Consider the following 17,449-nt stretch of genomic DNA (forward strand, 5'->3'; position numbering starts at 1 on the left):
ATTAAAGAAGGTCCAATGTTTAATGGCGCCTAAAGAGGCAAAGCTCAGTTAGTTTTAAAAGTGTGCGGCTAAAGTCGTCTAGTTTTGGTGAATGTATGACGAAGCGAAGATATTTTGGTCTTTCTTACACTTTTCTGCGAGTATTTAAGAAAAAGCTTGATTGCTCAGTCCAGTCCGAATCTATAGATTTCGACTACAATTATTGATGTATATAAATAAAAAACAATATTTTTTAGTCGTCACAACATTTATTTACAATATTTACAATGATCAAAGCTTAAGTACATAATGTATACATTCCCCTAGTTGAAACATATTGGTCCAGCTGTAAACGAGAACTCGTGTTCGGCGTCCACAAACGACAGCGGCTGGAAATCACTAATCGGCAATCTATCGCTGCGAGATGTCTTTACTTCAAGAACTATTTCACCTGTTCCATCCTGTAAGATATTTTTAAAAAATACAATAAAGAATTTGAAAAATTACGTTTTGTGACTTATTTATTACCAAACGATTATTAAAATGGCGTTAATGATACAATAAAAGATTGGATACCTATTTATTTCTTTTATACATTAATTTTTGAAACATCAAAATGAAGATCTTTAAACGAAATAGGTATGGGAGCGTTCAAGTATTACGTAACTCAATTTTTGAAGATTTTTGACCCCCTCCTCCCCTTGTAACGCAATGTAACGTTTTTCTGTACTCTCTAAACGTTACGTAACACTCAAGTGACCATTATTACCCTAGTCGCAAAAAAGTATGTTATCCCGTGAAACATAAACAAAAAAGTTTGCCAACTTGCGAGAACAAATTAAAAATGACGACCAGAATAATACAATCAAGGGATTCCCCGTAAAATGTAAATGAAAAGGGTTGCCAATTTTGGAGTTTTTATTCCCTAATTTTTTATTTAAAAAAAAACACGTAACGTGTTGTAAGAAAGACCCCCTCCGCCCCTGTAACGCATCGTAACGTTTTAAGAGACACCCCCTCCCCGTAAATTGCGTTACGTATTAATTGAACGCTCCCTATTGAGATTTTTTATTGATTGATTTTTTACAAGGAAATTATTTAAAATGCGATTTTTTTAAATGACACAGATGACAAATACAAACCTTGCAATCGTCCTTTATAATCTTTGGTTCTTTGAATTCAACGTTGTTTTGTCCAAATAGTTTAAGTTCATTTACTCTCGTCAAATCTACTGGTATGTCTGACCTGCGATAAAAAAAATTAATTAGTTAAGTCAGTAGTAAACGCTCATTATGATTATAATTATTATCGTAATATATTCGTGCCTTTGTGGAGCTTGGGTGTTCACACAGTTGTAGGTGAAGTTTTGTCTGGCACCATTCGAAAGCAGTCGAAGAAAACGAAGTTGTATTGACCCAGAACCTTCACCATCATATGTGATCTGCAACATAAAAAATAGTTACATTATAATTTTTTAATTCGTTTACAAAACGCGAAATTCTAATCAGTGGCGTAGCTAGGTGAGGAAGGGCCCCGGTGCGGTGCATAGAAAAAGACTCGGGCCCTCTTCCCCACTTTCCCATCCCTCTTCAACTAATAATTACCCTTTTAAATTATAGATACCAAATAATTTTTTTTTGCGCTGCGTCGTGATTTTCTATCTTGAAAAGCTTAAGGTTTAGTTTAAAGGGCCCCCCGAACTTGGGGCCCTGGTGCACTGCACCACCTAGCCCTACGATAGCTACGCCACTGAATTTCTAATACATGTGTATACCATCAAAACGGCATTTGAACAACGTGGTAGAATATGTTTCAAACCTCCTCAAAGGGCGAGGAGGCCTTAGCTCAGCCGTGAGAAATTTGACAGACTGTTGTTTTTCTTGTTTTAAAACGTGATAATAAAATAATAATACGTGATGTTTCAGATTCTTCATAAACGGAAAATATACAATGCTTACCCTAAATCCATTTTCTATTTGTGAGAATTTATGTGCGGTTGCATCAGAATATAACGAAGGACTCATATGGTCAGGGAACAGACAGGTGTTGTGTTCCTTGCAGTACACACGAATGGGACGACCACTGCCCCCTCGTGCATCAACCCAGTAGAAACCTGAAAAAACATTTGGTAGATTTTATACATATCGAGAAAGGTATATATACTTAGGTTATATAATTCAAGTAAATAAAATAAAGGCTTATTCTTTGGCATATGACCTAGTAATTTGAAATCGATTATCCAATTTAGTACTTGAAACACATGAGCATTTAATATAGATCAATATGGCCTTCTACGGCATTTTATTTAATAGAATATTTTCGCTAATTCTACTTACATTATAAATCAGTCTATGAACAATAGAACAAAGAGTGCGTACCGTCAGTTAAATTGACATGTGAAGTCCGTAGGTCCTTGCAAGATAGCGCAGGATTGGATCTCGTACCCCAGGGTTTTTTTGCCGTTTCCACAGCTGTTCGTGCAGCGATAACTCCTGACATGATTTCATGCGCCCATTCAACTTCTTCGACTGCAAAACAATATATAGGTTTAACAATATTACATGTTAAAATTATTAAAATCAAATTATAAACAAACATCACACATTAATAGAAATTAGCAGGTGTGTGAAGTATATCGGAAGTATATCTGCTGCAATAATAGATGTCTATTATTGGTTAAGTAGGTGTATCAGCTAAAATTCTGTATTATTTGTAACTTAAACAATTATTTAACTATTCACATAAATAGACTGACCGTCATCGAAAATGTCTTCTGTAGCTGTCTCCGTAGATTCCTCATCTATACTTCGCCGCTTTCTACTCGACATAAATAGCCCCGCGGGTAATTGTGGCGCTATCGCTGGAGGACCTGGAGGACCAGGGGCTCCTGGCGGTCCGGGTAGACCTGGCCGACCCTCAGGTCCCGGTGAACCTTTAGGACCGAGGGGGCCTTCTGGTCCAACTGGTCCAATTGGACCAATATCACCTTTAGCACCCGCAGGTCCGATAGGACCCTGGAATTACATTTATAGTGATAAAAATAAATTACATCTTATGAACATAAAAACATATTATGTTTTGTTAATTTAATTATTTCACATTGCACACCACCTTTGTTTCCATTAACTATGTTTCTAGGTTTTCAATTGTTAATGAAATTCTAGAATAAGTGTTATACTAAATACGTTAATTGTTACCATGTCGCCTTTTGTTCCCGCAGGGCCAGTAAGACCCTGTGGTCCCTGCTTTCCTATTTCTCCCTGGTCTCCTTTTATACCCATTGGCCCAGTCTCTCCAATATGGCCTTTTGGCCCTCTGTTTCCTTTATCGCCCTTTATTCCTTGTAAGCCTGGTGGTCCAGAAGTACCTGGTGCGCCAGATGGACCCATAAGGCCAGGTGGTCCTACATCTCCCTACAATAATTTTTAATGTATAGATTTATTCAAAAACTAATTGACAAAGTGCATGCTATTTAATAACATTTGTTTTTAAGTGTCTTCGTCAAACAGAATTAAATACTCGATTACAGTATTTGCACAAATTTTCTCCCAAAATGGTTATAAAAAAATAAACTTTCTATTTTTCGTGAGTATAATTTGGGAATGAAGTAATGTGATTTTAACATTAGGAATAGCCTTACTGGTGGGCCCGGAAGTCCTCTTAAACCTCGTTGACCTTCCGGTCCAGTCAATCCAATTGCACCAGCAGGGCCTATATCACCAGGAGAACCCTTAGGACCAGTGTCTCCCTTTTCACCTGGTAAACCAGGGCTCCCTTGAGCGCCTGCTGGTCCTTCTGTGCCCTGTAAATATAGAAGATTCTTATTAGTAGTGTAGCAATGGAAACATCTAATGACGCAAAATGAAAAATACCGAAATAATTAAATTTTTAAAAATTATTATTATATATATACATATGTATGCTGATGAATAGACCTCGGTGTCTGTTGTGCCCATGCTTTATTGATTACGATAACGTGACTTATGTACGATTGACTTTATAATAAAAACAAAGAATTGACGTTCTCCGGTGTCGAGTAGTGTGTACAACGGTTTTCAAGCGTACGCTACTCCGAGGTCCCGGATTCGATTCCCGGCTGAGTCGAAGAAGAAAATGTTTATTAATTTTCTATATTGTCTGGGTATTTGTGGTACCGTCCATGACATAAGTGCTGTAGCTACATACATTGGGATCAGAACAATTTATGATGTTGTCCAAAAGTAAAAAAAAAAGAAATTACAATTTAATTTAATTTTAAAAACACGTACGAGCATTATTTAGTAAAATAATATTTTAAAAGGGTATTACTTACGGGGCTACCGGGCACTCCAGTTTCTCCAGGTTTTCCTATTGGTCCCGTGGGTCCAGGTGGGCCAGGTGGGCCTGTACTTCCCTCTGGCCCGTCTGAACCTGGTTCACCCTTTATTCCTTGTGGCCCTGGTTCACCACGATCTCCGGGAAAACCAGATGGGCCTGGGTCTCCTTTAGATCCCTCTGGCCCAGGAAGTCCCTTTGAACCTGTTTCTCCTTGGAGTCCTGGTGGACCATCTTCCCCCTTTGGTCCGACAGGTCCTCTGGGCCCCTGTTGTTAGTAACAATGCAAAATATATTAAGATATATTTTTATATGTTTAAGACCAACGATAACTATTTCAATAATTTATTTCACATAACGTTTTTAATATTAGCTTAGTCAAATAAGTCATTACTCATAAAGTAATAAACCAAGACATTTTACAGTACAGTAGTTCTAGCGAGATTACGAGTATAAGAATAAGCTTTAAACGAATGGCCATATCATATCATAGTGCTTAAAAGTAAAATACTTTTTACTCTTATAACTATTTCTAACCAACTTACAATTTTTCCCTCTGGTCCTTGAGGCCCCTGTGGTCCAGTAGCACCTGGACTTCCTACTTCTCCCTGTTCTCCTTCAGGTCCTCTAAGGCCTTGTTCCCCCTGATTTCCCTTTGCTCCTCGACGCCCAGGAGGCCCAGTAAGACCAGCAGGCCCAGGTGGACCTATTTAAATAAAATTTTCGCTTTTAAGAAAATAAAATATAAACATTTTTTATAAAAATAATGATATTATGTCCCCAACGAAAATAATGTGGTTGTTGCTTTTGTTAATCCTACTTGAAAAATTAAATGTATTTTCTTACTTATTATTGTTTGTTAAAGTAATTCTAAATTTAAGGATCTGAATATAACATCCATTATATAATATCATAACATCCTGCATTTTATGTACCTATAGGTCCATTATCTCCTCTATCTCCTTTTACTCCTTGATCGCCTTTAGAACCTTCTGGTCCAGTTTTTCCAGCTGGCCCAGGTGGTCCTCGAGCACCATCAGTCCCAGGTGTTCCAGGTGGTCCGGGATCACCCTGGGGACCCTTATCTCCTGGTAGCCCTACAGGGCCAGGCTCCCCTCTTAAACCTTGTATTCCTGGCGAGCCAATGGGACCCTAGACGTATAATATTCAAACAATTATAAAATTACTAAATATAAGTAGTTATGATATTTTTATTAACTTTTCCAATACATAAGTACGTATGTACTTAGTCTGCCTGAGTGCGGATTATTAATTACGTTAATTACTGGAATATTTAATAAAAATAAAAGTATACAATTAACTCATTCATGATATTATTCAAATATTCTTACGTATATATTGGTATCGTAGTCATTGTGAAAACATTGCTTAACTAAATCGATAGTTACTTTCATACAATTTCATAATGGAGTTTGCACAAGCCTTCTACGTATCAAAGGGGATGCAGTGACAGAAACACAAAAAGTTTTACAGAAACGAACCTATTCGAATAAAGTTTTATCGCTTTGAACTTGTCACTCTATTGAACAGAATACTGTGCTATGTATCGGAGTATCGGCACTATTACTACACGCAAATTATATATGACTTCATCGTACACACATATGTAGATAACATACATTTAAGTTTCGTTGTAATTAAATCGTTACTAAAAAATTGATTATATATGTGTATATACATATATATCTGATTCTATGATATAATTTTTTTGTAATATATTATAATTAATTTAGAATGCCTTAGATAAAAAGGTTACGAATATTTATGTTAACATACTGGTTCTCCCATTGCACCCTTGAAGCCCTTTTCTCCTGGAGGTCCTGCATCTCCTTTGTCACCATCCTCTCCTGGGGGCCCTACGGGCCCTGGTGTGCCCGTTAACCCTCTTGGTCCAGGTAGACCGTCGCGACCGACAGTACCTTATAAGGTAATCATTGTTTAGGATTATCACCCACATGGGTACTTATTTATATAATTTAAATGAGAAACGAAAATGTCACGTTACCGTAGAGTTTCTCTATATTAATCGACCAGGAAACGATAATGACAAAATTTTTAGTCATTTGTACCAGTATGGCGTTTCTTCAGGGGTCTAATTACGTAAAGGCAAAAAGGAAAATGATGGTCATAGCGCTCGCATCGGCGGCCCAATTCGCTTTAATCGAACGCGTCGGAAAAACCACCATACCGCCATACTGGTACAAATGACCAAATATTTTGTCATTATCGTTTCCTGGTATATATTTCTTTTGTTTAGTTTCTAAAAACGATACGTAGCTGAAAAAAAATATAATTATTAAAAAAAACTCTTGATTACCCATAGGACCAGGTTCACCAATTTCTCCCTTTTGTCCTCCTGGCCCTGGAGCTCCTCGGGGTCCTTCACGGCCCATAGGACCTTGTAATCCTTCTCGCCCAGCTTCTCCTTGTTCACCTTTATCACCTCTTACACCCGGCGGACCCGGTGGACCGAGATCTCCTTTAGATCCAGGTGTTCCCTATCATTAAAGAAATGTATTTTTGTAAAACTTATCCTCTTCATCTAATCAATTGTTATCATCTTTATAATTAATTGCCCACGAAAACCCATGTTTATCTTAAATTACCGTTTAATAATTACCTTAAGTATATAATACCTTAAAAAAATCGCTTCGTGAATGAATAGATATACAGCTGATTACATAATGTTTCCCTCCTATAATGTCCTATTTAGGCTTTTTCGCTATACTTACAGGCACTCCTGGTAGTCCTGGTTCACCGTTAGGTCCAGGTGATCCCGGAGGACCAACAGGTCCAGGTTTGCCCTCGGGACCAGATGGTCCTGGAGGTCCGTCTTTACCCATTTCTCCGGGTGCTCCCATTTCTCCTGGTGTCCCTGGTATACCAGAAGGACCTTGAAGTCCGGGTGGTCCTGGATCACCGTTTTGTCCTTGTGGCCCAGTTAGTCCAGGAGGACCAGGTAGTCCGGATGATCCAGTCTCTCCCTAAAAAGTATTACTAGGTTAATATTGTATCATTTTAAATAATTGCTTGTTTTTATCAAACGTAACTCAAATCTCTACTAGGTTTACTAAAAAATTATGTACCGTAGGTCCTCTTTCTCCTGGCGTACCAGGTAATCCGGGTTTTCCATCTGTACCAGGTGGTCCCATATTGCCTGGAAATCCACGTGGACCCTCTAGTCCTTGTGGGCCTCGCTCACCAACAGAACCGGGGGGACCAGGTTGGCCTGTATCGCCTTTAGGCCCTGGCGGCCCATCCGAACCTCTACGGCCACGTGGCCCTCGATAACCCTTTCAATGATAAATTAAAATGTAGATAATACATATAAGATAGTTTTATAACATTTAATAGAACGTCGAAGACTACTTATGAGCAGGGTCTAGAACACTAACTTTGTCTTAAAAAGTCCTTAAATAACAGTTACTGAGAGTTTTAAAGTAAAAAGTAATAAAAAAAAATTAAAAAAAAGTACTTATTATCTTAAAGAACAATAGTATGCAGTAGTATGATCGTTTTTATTAAATACGATAAAACGACACGATGGCGATGATCCCCAATAGTTATTAATATAATAAAATAATTATTCAAACGAAGTATAACGATTAATTATTGAATATTAATATTTAAATATTGAAAAGAAATAAGACTGAATAGATACATTTACTTTCTTACCCTTGGTCCGCCTTCACCACGATCTCCTGGTATTCCAATCAATCCCTGGAAAAGATCAAACATTATATATAATTGTAGATTTGAATGTACTTAATTATTTTGTAATTTGTACGTATGAATATTATATACTAACATATAAATCTTACTATATCCTAAAACTATATACGAGTATATGTACATTGTACTTGCCTTTAATAAATAAAATATATCTTACCATTATTCCTTTTGTTCCCCGTCGTCCACGTCTCCCAGCCGCTCCTTTGTCTCCCTTTTCTCCTTGAGTCCCAGGATAGCCAGAGGGGCCTTGAGGTCCAGTGGCACCTTTTTCGCCGGAAGGACCAATAGATCCTGTTTCTCCTCTAGGCCCCTCTGTACCCTATAAGTGACGTATTCGCATCATGTATCAATATTTATCAAGATAAAATATATTCATAATAATAAGTAAAATTTATTTACTTTTTGTCCTTCGGGCCCTTCAATGCCTGGTGGCCCAGACTCTCCAACTAACCCACGTTCTCCCTTAGGGCCCATTTCACCCTTTTCTCCTTCAAGTCCTATTTAAGTAATATTTATAAAAATTAATTAAAACCGTGTGGGTTCTCGAAAGTAATAAGGTTTTAAGTCTTCCGTTTTTTTGTTATATAAGAAATATATTTATAGACTATGAAATACCTCTGATTCCTTTGTCTCCCTTATCACCGGACAAGCCCCTTGGTCCATCTTCACCTTTTAGTCCTCGAGGTCCTGGAAAGCCTAACATTCCCTGTAAATATTATAACAGGTAATTAATTTTCTGAACGAGTACTTTTTTGCAATATCACATTGAGAAATGTCTAGACATTTACCTGTGGGCCTGGTGAGCCTACTTCACCAGGCGAACCTTGTTGTCCAGGTGTACCCGGTGTCCCTGGTGATCCTTCGGGGCCTGGAAGCCCTGATATTCCTGGTTTGCCTTGTGGACCCTAGACGAAAATTATAAATTTAAAACTTATAATTTAAGCAATGTAATTAACCATTAATATTTTTTATATTAATACTTGAATGCCTGGAGCACCAATAGAACCCTGAGGCCCCGGTGAGCCGGCAGGCCCCATCGGGCCTGGTTGGCCTGGTGAACCGGGTGAGCCAGGTTGTCCTGCGGCTCCTTTAGTTCCCTGTGGTCCCTCATTTCCCGGTATACCTGGATATCCGATTAATCCCGGAAATCCACGAGGGCCTATAAAGCCTCTCGGGCCCTGTAAATATATATTTGTAAATTGACTTATTTTGATTTCCCTTTTTAAACCTAAAATTTTAAGTGAATACCTATTTGCAGGTATATAAAATTACCAGTTCACCAGATAATCCTGGTGGACCAGGTGGTCCATCATCACCCGGAGGACCATCTAGTCCAGGAGCACCAGCTTCCCCTTGTTGCCCCGGTGTGCCTCTTTCTCCTTTGTCACCAGGCATACCCGCTTGTCCAGGATAACCCTGTTCCCCTTTCTGCCCAGGAGGTCCAGGAGAACCTCGTTCTCCGTCTCTGCCTGCGTGGCCTCTCCGACCCAATCGCCCCGGTGGTCCTTGTAAGCCTCTTGGGCCTGGTGGTCCCTGATGATTTTTAAATTAAAAAGAAATATCTAAGTAAATAGCAAATTTATATCTTTTGTAATCGTTAAAAAACTAATTATTTAACTGGTTCTCCTTGATCTCCTGGCTCTCCCTTTGTTCCTTCTGGCCCGATATCTCCCTCTGGGCCAGGTGGTCCGGTAAGACCCATAGGACCTTCTGCTCCTCTCATTGCAGCCTGTTAAAAATTGACCAGGTATGAATATAAATTTGGCCTATTATTTTGATTTAATTTTAATATAAAGTATTTTTATGTACCATGTGTTGTGTAAGAATTTGACGAAGAGCTTCAGATTGTGCATCAGGGCCCTTTTCATTGCCCGGTTGTTGTAACTATAAAAATAAAATGAATTAATACCTTGCAAATTGATTATTATTTGGAAGTTGATATCGCAAATTGCAATAGAATAACTAACCGGAACTACGAAAACGTGTCCTGGAGCTCCAGGAAATCCTTGTTGACCCTCTCCACCGGGCTTACCCGGTTCGCCTTTAGGCCCTCTTGGTCCTTGTGGACCTGGGGGCCCAGGATATCCTCGTGGACCCATATACGTCCCTGTACTTCCATAGTCATAGTAACTGTCTGATGTGTCGTATCTGGTTGATACGTTACCCTGTACGAAATAAAAATATTATTTTATAAGATTCTATATAAACTGTCAGTTTTATCTTTTTAAACGGTAAGTCCCAATTGGCCATCTGTTGGTAAGCTGTATACCATCACTTTTAGATATTGACGTTGTAGGAAATATTAACCATTTCTTATATCGCCAATGTCACCAACCGCGGGAACGAAATATGTCCCATCTACCTTCTTTAAACCGAAATATAACAATACTTAGCATATTTGTTTGATGGTGGGATTAATGATTAAGGAGTGGTACCTTCCAGGTAGAACTTTTTGTTTTTACTGTCCGTATCCCAATGTGTTTGGGGTCGGCGCAGCGTGTCTTTTCTTTCTATTCTCTTTTATTATTCAACAACTTTTCATGTACCACTATTTTTTTTATTTATATTTACTATTGAAGAAGAAATTATTGTAATAAACGCACGTGTTCCTAATAATAAGAATATTATAATTTGGTTTGTTAAGTTGTACGTAACCCTGTTTGCACTCTTTTTATCATAAGAGTTTCATCGTTTTATTTCTATTGGCTTTTGTCATTGTTCATTTTCTTTCGAATGATATTAGTTTTATTCATCTTTTTTCGTTATAGCCTAAAAAAAATAGCGCAACATTTTAAATTCACCTTATAGATATAATATTAATATACATATATTCTGAAATGTGTGTCTCATTATCTGTTATAAATCCACACCCTTTTGGTGCCTAAGGCCCTGATCGATACGTGCCTCATTATTTTTGTTGCGATTATAATACTCTGGGTTTTCGATGGATCTGGTAAAAATACATATTTTTTTAGAACTTAATAGTTGTTAATTGGTTTTAAATAATTGTATCTAAAGATCTAAATTTTTTGATATAGCGATAAGTGAGTTAGTCAGAGTAATCATTTATATTTTTTACAAGTAACGTATAACTTTGACGCTAAACAATAATTCCTAATTATATCATCATAATTATATACATCTTTATAAAAACAGTCAAGGTCAAATATTCTAGTAAACATATATTTTTCTCAAATTTTCATTCGTTTTTAAACATAAAAAGAATATATAAGAATGATATAAGAATGTAAATAATAATTTAATAAAAGTAGTTAAAGGTTTTTTTCTAACGTCATTCTGATAAAATTACTCAGTAAAAGATTAGATTGTTCAGGTCTATGTAAATGTAAGTTAAAATGAATACTTTAAGCTATGTCTGTTCAGCCCGTGTTTATAAGTCTGTTCGTTAAATTGTAGAATAATAAATAAATTTTGGAAATATAATATAATATTGAAGTCATACATTTTTCTTAATAACTGTTGTGTATCTCTTTTCTTGTGTATGACCATATTGAGAGTATAATCATTTTAATAATTTATGGTGTGTACCACAACCCCTTTCCAACAATGAGATAATCAAGTTAGTTATTTTAAAATTAACGAACGCCAATCTTAAATTGAAATCAAGTCATTTCGGAGATTTCTATAAGACAGCTTGCCTACCCAAAAATTAATGGCTCGCATAAATTTTGGGCTTAGGCTTAGGCAGACTTTAAAATCAAGATTCACTGCCTACAATTGGTGCCCCTTTGAGAGGCTTACATCAAGGCTTTAAGAATGACAAAGGTACAAAGGTATTTAAAGGTTCTGATTTAATACGTTTAGCAAGGTGATGGATACTTTCTCACACAACATATAAGTTTGAGAGCTAAGTATCACAAGGTTCGTGGCGTATTGGTGTGATATTACGAACTTTTATTATTTCTTAGTGCGCCAATGTCTATAAACGGTACGGATAATTTATCATCGGGTAGCCCATATGTCTGTTTCCCTATCTATCAGAACAAAATACCCGATATTAAAGAATGTATGAAGTTATAACAATTTCATTGAGTATGTAAGCTTGATTTAGAAGTATGTCAATATAGCGAATTGGTTCATTCTCACCTCACCGAAGTTAGGCGGATGTGTGAGCCAGTCAGTATCTTCGGTCGTTGTGATGAATGGATAGGATGATTCCGTCGTAGTTAGTGTGGGGCCTTCCGTATCGCTGTCAATATCTCGTTTCCCCTAAATTACCAATAATAAAAATTAAGGTTATCGCCTTCCATATCAGCAGGTAAGTATATATAAAAAATAATGAGAACATAAAGGTGTTGTATAAAAAAAACCTATTCTATTCGAGGTACCGATAAAGTTAAGCAAAACTAACATTAACATATTACATCGATTTACTTATATAGACCTACAAAATTATGCACAAAGAGTTTTAAATTAATATATCTTTAGATATATTAATACACCATTATTCCATGACACTACTTTTAAATTTCCTATAACAACGGCGCCAATTCTTTTCCGTAATCAATATCAATCGTGAACTCTCACAGAATCGAGTTCTCATCGTATATACCACTCGTGAAATGTTAACAACCGACTTACGATGATACGCAATTTTGATACGTGTATCTTTTACTATTAAAGTCATTGTCGCATATTACTTTCTGACTTTAACGCTCGTATTCTGTGATGAGTTTCGATTTTCTTCTTACGATCTCTATATAGGATCAATGATGTCGCGTCAACTCCATGTTTATTTTACTTAGCTCCTCTTGTGGACGGAAAAGATTATAATCTAGTTATTATTAGAACAGTTTTTTCAAATACCTTTTAAATTTAGATTGAATATAGAGAGTCGTATTAAAATTATATGTGAAACTGTATGCTCTTGACAGAAAATACTTCGATGATTGTAGTCGTATATCTTACCGTAACGGTGACAATACCGGATGCTCCAGTGGGACTGACTTCAATACTAGAAGGTGTAGGTATGTATTCATCGGTGTCAGTAAATCTTCCGAAAATGCTGTTTTCATCTGCACGAAGAATGGCGATTTAAATACATATTTTAGCAATATCTCAAAATCTACTAAAAATAACACTTTCATTGGTCAGCTTCAAGCTTAGCTTATTAATAAATTTATATTTCATGTTAAAAACTTTGATAAATAAGGCGAATTACTTGATAAGTTATTATTTATACGATATCACACCAGAGAAGCTATTAACAAGTCGGCTTTCATTAAAATTTGTATCTAATATAAATTACTTCGTGCTAAATTTACAGCTTTGTGCAAGCCCTTTTCGGTATAAGTTGCAATACTTAGTTTGAGTTGTGGAGTGAGTCAGTGTAACTACAGGCACAACGGACACAACATCTTAGTTCTCAAAGCTGTGGGCACGTGGGTAGTATAAGAAAAGGTTAAAATTTCGAACGGTGTCGATTTCTATGGTCAGTAACCATTAAAATCAGATGACCCCATTGCTTTGAAAAGAAGTATTTTTAACTGCCGCATTTATAACCTTAATTAGTATAAATATAAAATGTTGAGTTGTTTGTCATGATAGACTGTAGATCGTTCTTACCGTCGTCAGTGGAAACTGGATAGGGAACAGTAAAACCATAAGAATCTGGCACTTGCCAATACGGCCTCGCTGTTGTCAGTTCTCTGCTAGCAGCTGCCCATAAGGTCTCTGACTGGTTTTTATTAGTGAATAATCTTTGTCCAAATTGATCATATCTCTCATTTTCGTTAACCGACGATTGTGTAGCGGAGTAATCAGGTACTTTATCGAATTCGTGCACAGAATTCAATGACTCATAGTCATACGATCCAAATGATCCACAATCTGGTGCTACTGCTACACACATGTCATACGCGAGGTCCGGTTGATTAGCGAATTGGAGCAATTCAATATCGCCCTGTAATGAACAATTGGTGAATCAAGGCTGTTAAAATAACTTCCATCATTTCGTCATGTCGAAGGAATTTCAATTGAAGCAAATCAGTGTTACATTAAAGTTCATTTATTTGTAAAACGGGTGTGAACCTGAGTTCACACCCGTTGTAACTTTATTACTATGGTTGGTACTGATACCAACCATAGTAATAAAGTTACAACGATTAATAGTGATTCTATTATTGCACCACTATTCCTCGATCCATGTTTTATATTTAAAGATATTTAAAGTAACATTCAGTAAATGTTCTACTGATGGTTAAAGGTTTGTCTAGTTTGGAGAGGCTTTGTGGGTCATTCCACCTTTCTGACAATACAGATTGATGGATCTACATATATGTAGCGGATATTTCAACCAATAATGCAAGTTTTCTTACCATGTTTTCCTTTACCGTTTTGGACGAGATGAATTAGAAATTAATAGCACAAAAAAAAAACTAGTCTACTAATATTCGTTAGCTAGTTACCTCGTAATACTGGTCGGGTGTTACTTGAGTACCGACGACTAAAACTCCAGCTAAATTAAAGGTGCTGCCAGGATGTCGCCTCAGAGGCAACGTGCCTCTGATCTCGCAGTCAACGAGTAATGTTACGGAATCGCCCTTTACGCTAACTGCCACTCTATGCCACCTAAATTTTTTTAAGTTGTTTTAATAAAATGTGATACATTAATATTTAAATAAAACTAATTATAACGGATGAATCGCGTATATTAATTATTTTTAAACATCCCGACGTTTCGAGCACTTTGCAGTGTTCGTGGTCACGGGTAGACTAAGATGACATTTGTCTATTTGAAGAACAAAGGAAATATTATTAACAACTACCGCCAACGATTTCTCAATTGATGTGTTGAAGAACGCCTATTTTTGATGTCAAAAATAGGCGTTCTTCAAAGTCTGCAGTCTGTGAACATGCTCTGGATAAACCTAACCATTTTATCCGATTTGATAAACCACAGATCCTCGCTAGAGAACACAGATTCATTCCTAGAATGATACGCGAGGCTATTGAAATTCAAAAACATCCGAACTTCAATAGAGAAGATGGTTGGAGACTTTCTAACACCTGGGATCCACTTATTAAAAATTTAAAATCCCAAATCCAACAGACTGCAAGACCTAAAGATACAGTTAGTGCCTTCTGCGTGCAACCGGAACGTTACTCAAGACATCAATTGAGAAATCGTTGGCGGTAGTTGTTAATAATATTTCCTTTGTTCTTCAAATAGACAAATGTCATCTTAGTCTACCCGTGACCACGAACACTGCAAAGTGCTCGAAACGTCGGGATGTTTAAAAATAATTAATATACGCGATTCATCCGTTATAATTAGTTTTATTTAAATGTGTAATAATCGCGAAAATTTAAGACAACATTACATTAATATTAATTAATTATTGGGGAGCTGTTCTATATTTTGAATAAAAATAAGTTATTGTATAAAACGTATTATCCTGTTATAATAATTTTTGTGTTGATCAATATCAGCTAATTTTAAAGTAGATATGTATTTCTGAATCAAAAATATATTAATGAGTTCATACTTTTCGTCGGCAATATTAACTCGATATGTGAGCAGCTCGTGATCCTCAGGTTGGCCTCGCGTATCCTCGTAGTACAACTCTATGAGTTCACCAATGACCAATTGCAATTGTTCGTCGCCGGCATCCGAATACAGAACGAAAAGAGGGTTTTGGTCTGTACCTGCTTAGAAAAAGAAACTTTGACGTTTGTGTCATATATGGAAAAAACCTAACGAGAAAATCCAAAGAGAATTTGATTTTAATTAAATTACCAAAAAATACATACCCGATAGACGTACTACTGCTAAAATTGAGAAGTCTTCAGGGAACGTGTTAAAGAACATTCCAGCCGATAGTTGGTGCAGGGTCGCATTCTCGTTGAGGGAGAAGGCCGTAGATTCTGTTTCGGGAGTGCCAGGCGACTGACATCGGCCTGGCACTCGTGTTACTCCTTCGGGTAATGCTCCATCTTGCACCACGGATAGTACGTCGAAAATTTCGAGACTTTCTGCAATTAGACATGATCTTCAAGACAACTTATCTTTTCGAATTTTAAAGAAACATAAAGTTAAATGCTTATTAGAACAAAACGCTATTCTAAATCTACAAGATAAAGTAAAATACTGTTAAAATATTTTATTCTAATAAACACGATTCTACCCCAATAAATAAAATAAATTACCATCCGAATTATCATACAAAAAATAAACACTTGAATAAATAATTTCATTCTGCTTAAACATTCGAAACTGTGTATAAACAATGGAATAGTTTCATTTAATAAGATAAACAAAAAATACTCACCGTTTCCAGATCCAACGCAGAGTACGCAAAACAATATAAGGAGGAGCCCTTTCATTTCAAGAGCCATTGCGGCCCGAATAAATATGTCAAAGGGATAATATTTACATTTCGTCCCATCCCGATAGTAAAGGGTTGAAAGTTATATGTAGTTCTGTAAGGCCTCGTGGGGAGAAGGCATGATGCGCCCCCGATGGGCACTGTTGGACTGATTTAAATGCGCGCACAGCTCAGCATCACACATCGCTATGTGAATTGCATTGGTGTCAAAATAATAAATATCAATTACCGAATGGAGATAAACGTTCCATTCAGCGTTGGAGAATTTGAAGTTATTTTAGTCAGGAAAAGTAGATGGTTCTCGTACAGGTTATATTTATATACGTTTAGGTTATATTTTTGTTTTGTCTTATTAAGGTGAATGCTATTCATCAGGGCATAAAAATATATTGTAACTCGTCTCGTTAGCTTGGTCAGTAATTAGGTAGTTCTCGAGGTACTGGATTTAATCGAGATGAGGAAATTCATATTCCGGCGTTAGAAAATTATGTGCTTGAGACGATCATGCCCAGAAAACATGTTAACTCTCTTCGACTACAAGAGTTCCATTAATGAGAATTAAATGTTTGTGCACACTTTTACTCAGAAATATATACTGCGTAGTTGGCAATTCCTTTAGATTGACAGCAGTAGCCAAGATTACGAGTGCCTAAGGACTATCCCACCTACATTAATAACAAACACTATATACATTGTTTTCTTTGCAGAATAAACGAATGTGAATATTTAATTTTCCAAGTACATCTACGTAAATCTCATTAAATTCGAAGTAGATTTCGGTGATACAAACGATTTGATATTAAACATTTCCAGAATTTGTTTTGAGAAAAGGTTATTGACATTAGGCGACTTGGATTCAATCAAATTGGACGCCTCACGAATTAGACAGACACTCTTATTATGAGAGCAGACGATGCTTTCGTTGTCAAATAGATTAAGATTTATTTTCTCCGAGTTGAAAATGTTGACTTCATTAAATATTTTTACATTTTACAGTTTATGTGTAGCGTAAATAACTTTTCCATGAGGACGATTTTTAATCAAATTCATCAAAT

General features: G+C 36.6%; 1 protein-coding gene across 1 annotated transcript; it reads right to left on the minus strand.

Moving 5' to 3' along the window:
- Positions 1-229: 229 nt before the first annotated feature.
- Positions 230-16,584, minus strand: LOC124537701 (collagen alpha-1(I) chain-like). Its single transcript, XM_047114621.1, has 32 exons — positions 16,338-16,584; positions 15,820-16,041; positions 15,555-15,714; positions 14,475-14,637; positions 13,633-13,969; positions 12,976-13,082; positions 12,154-12,276; positions 10,014-10,211; positions 9,856-9,930; positions 9,665-9,775; positions 9,319-9,579; positions 9,027-9,224; positions 8,835-8,951; positions 8,662-8,752; positions 8,446-8,543; positions 8,204-8,365; positions 7,990-8,034; positions 7,401-7,607; positions 7,047-7,298; positions 6,632-6,812; positions 6,091-6,233; positions 5,229-5,445; positions 4,839-4,999; positions 4,292-4,561; positions 3,620-3,781; positions 3,177-3,392; positions 2,735-2,993; positions 2,358-2,507; positions 1,938-2,092; positions 1,305-1,420; positions 1,122-1,224; positions 230-440 (listed from the first exon to the last, which is right to left on the minus strand). The coding sequence occupies exons 1-32, from the start codon at positions 16,402-16,404 to the stop codon at positions 303-305; spliced, it is 5,265 nt and encodes a 1,754-aa protein (XP_046970577.1). The 5' UTR covers positions 16,405-16,584; the 3' UTR covers positions 230-302.
- Positions 16,585-17,449: the final 865 nt, after the last annotated feature.

Source organism: Vanessa cardui, chromosome 2 (genome assembly GCF_905220365.1).
Source record: "Vanessa cardui chromosome 2, ilVanCard2.1, whole genome shotgun sequence".
Classification (NCBI taxonomy): Eukaryota; Metazoa; Arthropoda; class Insecta; order Lepidoptera; family Nymphalidae; genus Vanessa; species Vanessa cardui.